The sequence below is a fragment of the Otolemur garnettii genome, unplaced genomic scaffold (assembly GCF_000181295.1).
Source record: "Otolemur garnettii isolate 467f Iridium unplaced genomic scaffold, OtoGar3 scaffold00129, whole genome shotgun sequence".
Taxonomy (NCBI): Eukaryota; Metazoa; Chordata; class Mammalia; order Primates; family Galagidae; genus Otolemur; species Otolemur garnettii.
The window spans coordinates 2,495,956-2,505,113 of NW_003852524.1; the positions used below are offsets into that span (position 1 = coordinate 2,495,956).

General features: G+C 40.3%; 1 protein-coding gene across 2 annotated transcripts in view; it reads left to right on the forward strand.

Annotated features, from left to right (window-relative positions):
• Nucleotides 1-1,420: 1,420 nt before the first annotated feature.
• AP1AR (adaptor related protein complex 1 associated regulatory protein) overlaps nucleotides 1,421-9,158 on the forward strand; it is a 35,949-nt gene continuing 28,211 nt past the window's right edge. The window contains exon 1 of one of the 2 annotated variants that reach the window (XM_003798159.3): nucleotides 1,421-1,851. In XM_003798159.3, coding sequence (XP_003798207.1) covers nucleotides 1,769-1,851 — 83 coding nt within the window. In that variant the 5' untranslated portion in view covers nucleotides 1,421-1,768. The remainder of the gene's footprint in view (nucleotides 1,852-9,158) is intronic. The other variant, XM_003798160.3, reaches the window with a different exon arrangement.

Sequence of the window (9,158 nt, forward strand, 5' to 3'; positions counted from 1 at the left end):
CCTAGCAACCACTTATTCTGTGGTCCATTTCAATAAATTTTGACATTTCTACAATGTTATATATATAGAACTATAAAACCGGAAAGCTTTTAAGACTGGCTTTTTCACTCAGCATAATTTCCTGCAGATTCATTCAAGGCGTGTTCATTAACAAGTGTGTTCCTTTCTGTTGCTGGATGGTATTCTGAGGGATGAATATTCCAGTTTCTTTAAACATTTGCAGTTGCATTTTTAAGATTATTTCATTAAAATATTTGCCTAATTTCAGAAGTTGGAAGTGAGAAAGAAAATACAAGTTATTCCACATTCAATGAAAGGAGACCGCTGAGCCAAATATTATCCTATGCACTGGAATACTAAAACAATTAAGATCCAAATAATATCGAAATTAGTTTAGCAGCAGTGCTAAGATTGAAATCCATGTAAGCCTGGATTTCAACAGGTAAGAAAATGAGTAGTTCAAAGGACATATTATCATTATTAACAATTTTCTAAAATGTAACAATTCCACTAGGCTTAATTTAAAACAGGCTAAAAATTGACGTGGCTGGTTAGTCCACAAGAGCATCCTCATATCCACTGGACTGGGTATTGGCTAAACTATCCCTTATGTCCGATTTTTAAGGCCAACTGTTGACAAAAACTGAGTTTTTAAAGTAGCATTGAGGAGGGGGCTATAAACCAGAACACGTCAGAGCAGCTTTCTCTTCTTATGTGTAAGAAACAGTCCTGGGCTGCACGCTTGGATTAGCAAGATAGGTGCCCATGAAAAACCCCAGCTCTCTCGCCGATTTCCTATAGACCCCAACTTCTCGAATCTAAATTATTTGAAGATTTGATTTTAAGAAAAGCAAATTAGGCCAGTAGTGCACCATTAAGTTTCTCTACGATGTTGACAGTATGAATACGGAAACGCAAACTAGAGATTTAAAAAAAAAAAATTCTTGGTGAGTTTCAACGTGACTTTAATCTGCTCCCCTGATTCTCTTTCCCACTCACGGTGTAATATTAACAAAAACCAACAAGCACACGCTGCACAGAGAAATGCCCCTTCACACTTTTCAAGACCTCCCGGGGCTCTAGGTTAGCCGCTCGCAAACTTTTGGTACAAGGTTCGGAAGCTAAGCCTTAGCCTTGAGACACCACGTGCGCTGGGAACCAAGAGGCTCGAAACTGCAACCAAAGGAGGAAATTTTCTATTCGGGTCAAGGTACAACCACCGAACTTCCACGGCCAGGAACCGAGCTGCCTCCGCTACTGAGGTTACTGTACCAGCGCTTGCGGAAGTGACGTAAGGACAAGTCACCGGAGGAGGCGGGGCCGCCGCCAAAGCGCGCCCAATGGGGGCCCGGGACGGGCCGGGGGTGTGGCGGCGTCGGCCGCGAGGCGCGGGCCTGGGCGCGCTGGAAGGCGGGGCCGGTGCTTACGACTCGCGGGGACTGGCCTCCTTCGGCAGCTGGAGGCGGTCACTCGTGCTGGGCTGTGGGTTGAGGCAAGAGGGGCCATGCGGACAGCGAGGAAGTCCACAGCGTGCAGTCCGGCGCTCCTCCCTCGCGCGGAGGCGGCTCAGCTCCCGCTGGACTAACCGCTGCCTTTGTTCCGAGCGCCTCATCCCTCCCGTCGCCACAGCCCCTCACGCCGCCGCTCTGCGGCCGGCCCGCCTCCGGTCCCCGAATCCTGCTTGGGCTCGTGCCGCGCGGATGCGGCCGCCGAGCCTGGGTTTGGGCTTTGAGCGGGAGAAGGAGCGACGGCGCCTGGAGGGCATGCGATGGGGAACTGCTGCTGGACGCAGTGCTTTGGGCTGCTCCGCAAGGAAGCGGGGAGGCTGCAACGTGTAGGAGGCGGCGGAGGGTAAGCCTGCTGGGGGAGAGGCCCGGACCTGGGGGCTCCTTCTGTTTGGATTCGGACTGGGACCCCGTTTTACTGTCCCCCAGAGACTCCGGGTGGAGGCCGAGAGAGATCCCAGCTACACTCCAGGCTGGTCCAGGTCGGGGCGGGGGGCCGGGTCTCAAGGCCTCCTCCGGAAAGAGGTAGAGGAGAGGGCGGGGCGTCCCTCCTGTCACCCTCAGCAAGAGTCCTGCCAGGCGCCCTGTCATGAGAGGAAGGAGTCACAGGAGACATCACGAGAAAGTATGGGGCACCCTCGCGCTAGTGGGCAGCAGGACGGGCTCCACAGCAACCTGGACACACCCTAGGTTGAGCCTGAGTTTAATGCTAAAGCTGGTATCTTTGTATTTGACCCTGACAGACCAGACTAAGCTCTAAACTTGATGCCACAGATGGATTTTAAGTGGAAGTCATTTGGGTGCTGGAGTAAAATAAGGTTCCAGACACTGATGAACTCTTTGTTAGGTACAAGGACTTGCCAAATTTCTGGGTTTCCGGGGGACCATTCAGATTCTTGGTGCTAGTTATGTTCTTTCATAACAAGAAAGGCGGAGTGTAGGTTTTTCATATTAATTTTTTTGGAATTTCGAGTGGAATGCCATGTCTTCATTGTTCCCCACACACCATGTAATACGGGGTAAATCGCAGTCCCGAACTTCACTTCTTTTGAGTAAAAGTGGAATATGCTTGGGTTTTCTATCCACATCATCCGCGGAATAGTAGAATTTTAAAATTCCATTTTTGTGTTTTTTTCATTTCATGGGATATTGAAAAAATTAGATTCCTTGGGGTTGGCTCCGTTGTTACTATTAAATATCCTCCAGGAATTCAAACCTAGAATCGAAAATCTGAGTTAAGCCACGTTTTGTAAAGAATTATTTAGATTATTTTGCTCTTTCTGAGCTTCCTAAATTTTCAGGATCTCTTCCATTTAACCAACTTTATTAGGTCATGAGGTGTCCAGCATAAACAGACAAGAACCAAATGATGTATAATTTCACATTTTTGGTAACAGATCTTGATTCTCTGACATCTTAGGCATTGGGTCACTCCTCTTTGATACAAAGTAGCTAAGGTTTTATACTAAGTATGCCTATAATGGAAGAGTAAGGATTTTCCAGGTTTTCTGCTTAGTTTAATATTTTGGTTTCACTGGTTTCTGGGCACTTATCTTTCAGGGGGAACATAACAGTCTTGTCGCTAGATGATATACACTTCTAATTGGGTGTTAATGCAACCGTATAGTCAAGTTGCTTAAATAACCTTGCCTAAGAATTAGATGACACACAATCTTTGGCTGTATCATAATTTGTATTAAATTCTAACACAAATTATATTAAATTTTAACTTTACAAAAGTGTCTTACATTCTAAATGATTAAGGAAAAAAACTAACTCATGTGTGGTATCTGTGGGAGTTTTGGCTTTTTTCATGTAATTTTACAACCTAATTATGTTTTCTTTAGAGTGTAGCATTAAAATTGTAGATTCTACTCCCTGAGCACATGAGCTTGGCAGCATAGGGAAGTGGCAGGAGGACATCAGTGCATCACTGTAAGTGTTAATTGTCTGTAGAGATGCCATTAAAACATAATGCAAGTTGGATATCTCTTATCTGAATGTTTAGGACGAGGAATGTTTGATTTCGGATTTTTAAAAATGGTTGAATATTTTCATTATACACTGATTCAATATGTAAACATCTAAAATCCAAAATTTTTCAGTTAGGATTTCCTTTGAACATCATCTTGGCACTCAAAAAGGATTTTGGAGCATTTCAGATTTTGGATATTTTGGGTTATGTAGTTGGATCTATACTCTGTGGCAGAACTCCTCGAACAAGTCCTGTTGAGACAGGGAGAGTCTGTGGACTGTGTACATAATAATGGTGATAATGATCTTCTTATCCTTTTAATCCATAAACAGGTTTTGACAGTTCCATTACTTAAATCTTCTGACTAACTTATTGTTTAGCATTGATTCTGATAGTGTGTTAGCAGTTTTCAGTAAGTAGGGACAGGTCATATAGAGACGGTTGGATATAGTTACTTACATAATAGAGTTTAATTTTGCCTCATAGTTATTTTTTTCATCACGTGGTTGTCTTGATATTCCTTCAAGCATATGTCTGGATAGTTAACCAGTAGTTCTTCTAAGGGTGACAATATTTAAGAGCAATCACAACAACTTGGTTGGACCTTAAATTTTATGGTAGTGACCACAGTTAGAAGAAAAGGTCATCCTTGACTTTTTTAAGCCTGATTTAAGTTGATCTTCACAGAAGAGCTTTATTATATAAGGCCTGATTTCTTAAACTTGCAGATTTCCCAGGGGTATTTCAAAATCAGATCACTCACTTTATACTATTTAATCTCAAAACTAGAATTATCAGTTTTTTAATTTATATTCTACAATATCTGTTTGACCAGTCAAGATATTGATATCAGTGTTGACATATGTTATTTCTTGATTAAAGCAGAGAAAATTAAGGAATAAAATTTTCACATCTTAATGGGTTTGACTTCTTCACTAAGGAGTTTTGCCTGCCAATCAGTACAGTCTGCAGGGCTTCATCTACTGGTCAGCTTTATTGTTTGTCTTGTGAATTTTTTGTATAGAGTTTTATTGCATCCCTTTCTTAGTATTTTTATTTCTTAGACTGAAGACCTAATTAAGTTTTGTTGTGTTGTATTTTTAATTTCGATCTTCATATTACTATATAATTGCAGTAATTGTGGTTCCAGTTAGTAAGGTGTACTAATTTTTTATATAAAGGTATGGCCATGTTTTATATCCTTATTGGTATTTAACCGAAGTTGGCTTTTGGCTCCAGGAGCAAAGTACCTTTCAGGCAATAGTTTACAATGATTTGCTTTTTCTTTCCTAGTAAAGTGATTTTAATAATAGCTGCCAGCATTCAGTTACTTCCTATGTACCAAGCCTGTTTTAAATACTTTACATTATCTTATTTATTCCTCCCCACAATCCTGTGAGGAAGATGTGCACTACTACATATTATTATACATTATAGGTTGAAACCTGAAGCTTAGAAAGCTTTACTTGCCCATGATAGCAGAACTGGGATTGCAGCCCAAGTCCCTCTGAATTCAGAGCTCTTATTCCTAACCACTGGTGTCATGGCTCTGTATTGTGTAGGTAAACATTTGGCTGCTATCTCTCTCAGTGCATTATCTTGTATTTTGTCACTAGATGATCTTTTGAATATATCTCAACAACTTCACACTTTATTCTGTGTAATAAGCTATTCTTTATTTCCTTTCTTCCTTTTTTTTTTTTAATTACCCCCAATGTACACACATCTATTCTCCTTTTCTTGAAACTATGCACCTGACCTCTGCAGCATCAATTTTTGACTTCCTGTTTCTTTTCTGGCTGTTTTTAATCCATCTGCCTTTAAATGTGGAGTTTTCCCCAGTATTTCCTCATTTTTATTTAATTCCCTTCACATGCATACCTACTTCTGAAGAAATTTCATCCATTCTTATAATTTCAACACCACTTCCAAAATTTAATTTTTTCTTGGTTGTCTACTGAAGACACATCCTTACATTTATTCAGTTTAATCTCTATGTACTCTATTCACTATCTCCTTATACATACTGAACCTATTTCCTTCTATACTTCTGCTTTAAATGTTGCCTTTCAAATTGCTTAATCAGCAGCTCCCAGGGTGCTGTCCCTATTGGATTTTTCATGGTTCAGCCCATCCTATCTTACCATTCCTCTCTTTTTTTTTTTTTTTTGACACAGAGTCTCACTTTGTCTCCCTTGATAGAGTATGGTCCCTTCACAGCTCACAGCAACCTCGAACTCTTAGGCTTTTGTAAAGTGCGGTGCCATCACAACTCACAGCAACCTCAAACTCTTAGGCTTTAGAAATTCTCTTGCCTGAGCCTCCCAAGTAGCTGGGACCACAGGCACCCACCACAGTGTCTTGCTCTGGCTCAAGCTGGTCTCTAACCTGTGAGCTCAGGCAATCCACCCACCTGGGCCTCCCAGAATGCTAGGATTATAGGCATGAGCCCCCACAACTGGCCACCATTCCCTTTCTTAACAACTTCCATCTGCTTCTTGTTTCCTACAGCTAAATTTCATGATCTTTTTTTCTTTTTTGGCAGCATGTTGAATTATATGGCATTCAAATGTGCAACATAATGTCCATTTATATACTCAGGATTATATACAATTCTATATTTGGTATCTATTAATATCATTATTCATTCAGAAAAATTCATGTGAGAATACAAATCAGGGAGTAAACATTAAAAGATTAACTTAGAGGCTATTTTAATTTCAAAAATTTTACTCATAAATCTTAGTATTTTACTTTTTTGATAAATTATTATCCTCCAATAGACAAAATTAGGTTTGTCTTAGTCCATGGCTGAGTAATTTATAAAGAAAGTTTTATTTGGCTTATGTACACTAATGAACTCAGTCTTCTCAATCTGAGCTCTGAACTATCTAATTGCCTACTGGATAGCCCCACTTCCTCTTGGTTATCAAACTAACCTTATATTCATTTTGTAAAGTGAAATTTATCTTTCTTTCCTTCTCATAGCCCCAACTATTCCACCACTTTGTGCCCTACCTTATGACTGGTAAAACTATGAATACAGTTACCTAAGCTGTGAATCTAAGAATTATGTTAAATTCCTCTTTCTCTGTCCGTCTTCAAACCTGGGTTGTCAAGTCCTACTGGATTATACCTTCTGAAAAGCACCTGCACATTAGACCTTTCTTACATTCATATCCTCACTGCCTTCATTCAGACACTTATTCTATTGTGTAGTTTTATTCTCTTAATAACCCTTTTGAGTTTGTCTTTCTAATCTGAAAATCAAAAAGCAAGCAACACAGAAACAAAAGCTTACTTAGACTCCTACATTCTTTTTGGTTATGACCCTGACTCCCATGTCTCCCTCTAGCTTTTGCTCTATCTCTAATAGTCTCCCTTTAACAACTTTCTTAAGGATTGTCTTGTCTGATTTTGATACGTGCATTTTCTCACTTCTCACTCAGTCTTCAAAATAATCTAACACTTACCTTCCTCGCAGCTGCGTCTCTTGAATCTCTCTACTCCTGATGGATGTTCATCTTCTTGGTCATTAGATATTAGAGTCTTCACAACTTATTAGATTCTTCTCTCACTGTATTCTCCTTAAGGAATGGCCCATATATAGCTGCTAACCTAGCACTTGTCTTTCACACTATTCCACATCATCCTACATTTCCAGTTTGTCAGGTCCCTTAACACCCTGCGCCCAACAGGTGTGGCATAATTAGAAGTACAAGCTTGCAAGAGGCAGGCTAACCTAAGTGCAGGGTAGCCCTGAGCAACCTCCACAGTGGCTATTTATTGAGACTGTAACAAACCGGTGAGGGGAGTCTTGGATAATGACCGGTACTTAGGGATTGCCATGGCTTGGGCTCTCTCTCCATGACTAACACCTGCAGATGACTTGCCCAAGGGTCTGCCCCCAAACTGCAAATCATCTCTCTCAAAGGCCGTCCTACACCAGTTCATCTCCAAAAACAGATGACTTTTTTTTTTACCTTTTAAACAGCCTTTCAGTTCACTGATTTCTTTCCCTGATGCTGTCTCCCTCCAGGCTGTCATGGTTTGTTGTTTAGATTTACAGTATCCTATGTAAAAATAGCACTTTTCCTCACTCACCATTGTGACACTCCTTTATTTTCCTTCATAGCACTTAACCACTCCTTGACTTTATAGATGGTTTGTCTGTTTCCCCCTTACTAATGTATACATTTTGTGCAGTTACAGACATTCTTTTATTTATTCCTATACCTCTAATACTTCAGTAGTGCTTGCCACATAGTAGGCACTTAATAAGTGTTTGTTGACTGAGTGTATAGACCATCAAGTGGGTCTACCCACATATTTTGCTGACTTTTTTCAGTTTATCCTGCATTTTACAGTCAAATGATCTTAAATGCAAATCTGATACTCTGGTTTCTCTTCGAAATGGATAGATCTTTTGCCTTTTAAATGCAAACCTGTGACACAAATGCAGCCTAAAATGGCTGTTCATACTTTTAGGATAAAGACAGAAATCTGTAATGTAGTTTTTAATGCCTTTGTTAACTATTCCTTTCCTACCTTTTTTCCCCTCATCTGTGTCACAATCTTCCTGGAATCTATTTCTTTCCTTTTAACTTAGATAACTCCTACTTATTCATCTTTTAGATGCTAGCTTAAGAATTATTTCCCACAGAAATCTTCCCAAGCCATCTCTTACTCTCCAGGGGATAAGTCCTCACATCATCATAAAACCAACTTCTTTTCCCCTATGCAATTCCTTATGTTATAATTATACCTGAAATAGTGTGATTATTTGCTTAATGTCTATCTGCTGCTCTCAATGTAAAGGAATGAGTCCTTGCATATTTTTGTTTACCTTTAAATACCCAATTCCCAGTTAAGTGTCTGTTGCACGCTAGTTGTTGGTAAATACACGTTGACAGAATTAATGAATATATCTTCTTCTTTTCACTCCTCCTTACCTTTGGTACCTGCCGCTTCCTGAAACATCTTTTCACCTGCTAGGGGGACTGGCTAATTTCTCCTTCTCGTGTTTTGTTTTGTTGTTTGTTTGTTTTTGAGACAGGATTTCACTGAGTGCTATGACCTCAGCCTAGCTCACTGCAACCTCAAACTCCTGAGTTCAAGCAGTCCTCCTCCCTCAGCCTCCCAAGTAGGTGAAACTATAAGTGTGTGCCACCATGCCTGGCTAATTTTTCTATTTTTTGTAGAGACAGATCTTGCTCTTGTTCAGGTTGGACTCCAACTCATGGCCTCAAGCAGTCCTTCTGCTTGGGCCTCCCAAAGTACTAGGATTACAAGTGGGAGCCATGGTACCTACCCCTTGGGCTAATTTTTGATGCCTCTCCTCTGATAATTCTCTTTCTCAAAGCATGGTAGTTGTTAAAGTTTGCTGTATGTCTACCTTGTTAGACTGTAAGCCTTTTGGGCACATGAGTCAATTTTTATTCAAAATAAAATACTTTATATACATAGCTATTCCTGCCATTCAGTAATCTAGGGAAATAATTAGAAGACTGAATGTCAGAGATGCATAAGTGGCAACAGTTTCCAAAAGAAGAAGATAGTCAGCAATTTCAGTCTGTACACAGATTGCAGATGATGAGTGAAAAAGAAATTAAAACCTTTAAGGTCCCTTCTAATTATTAGTTTCTTCTAAATCAGGCTTTTCTTCAGAGGGACTGACT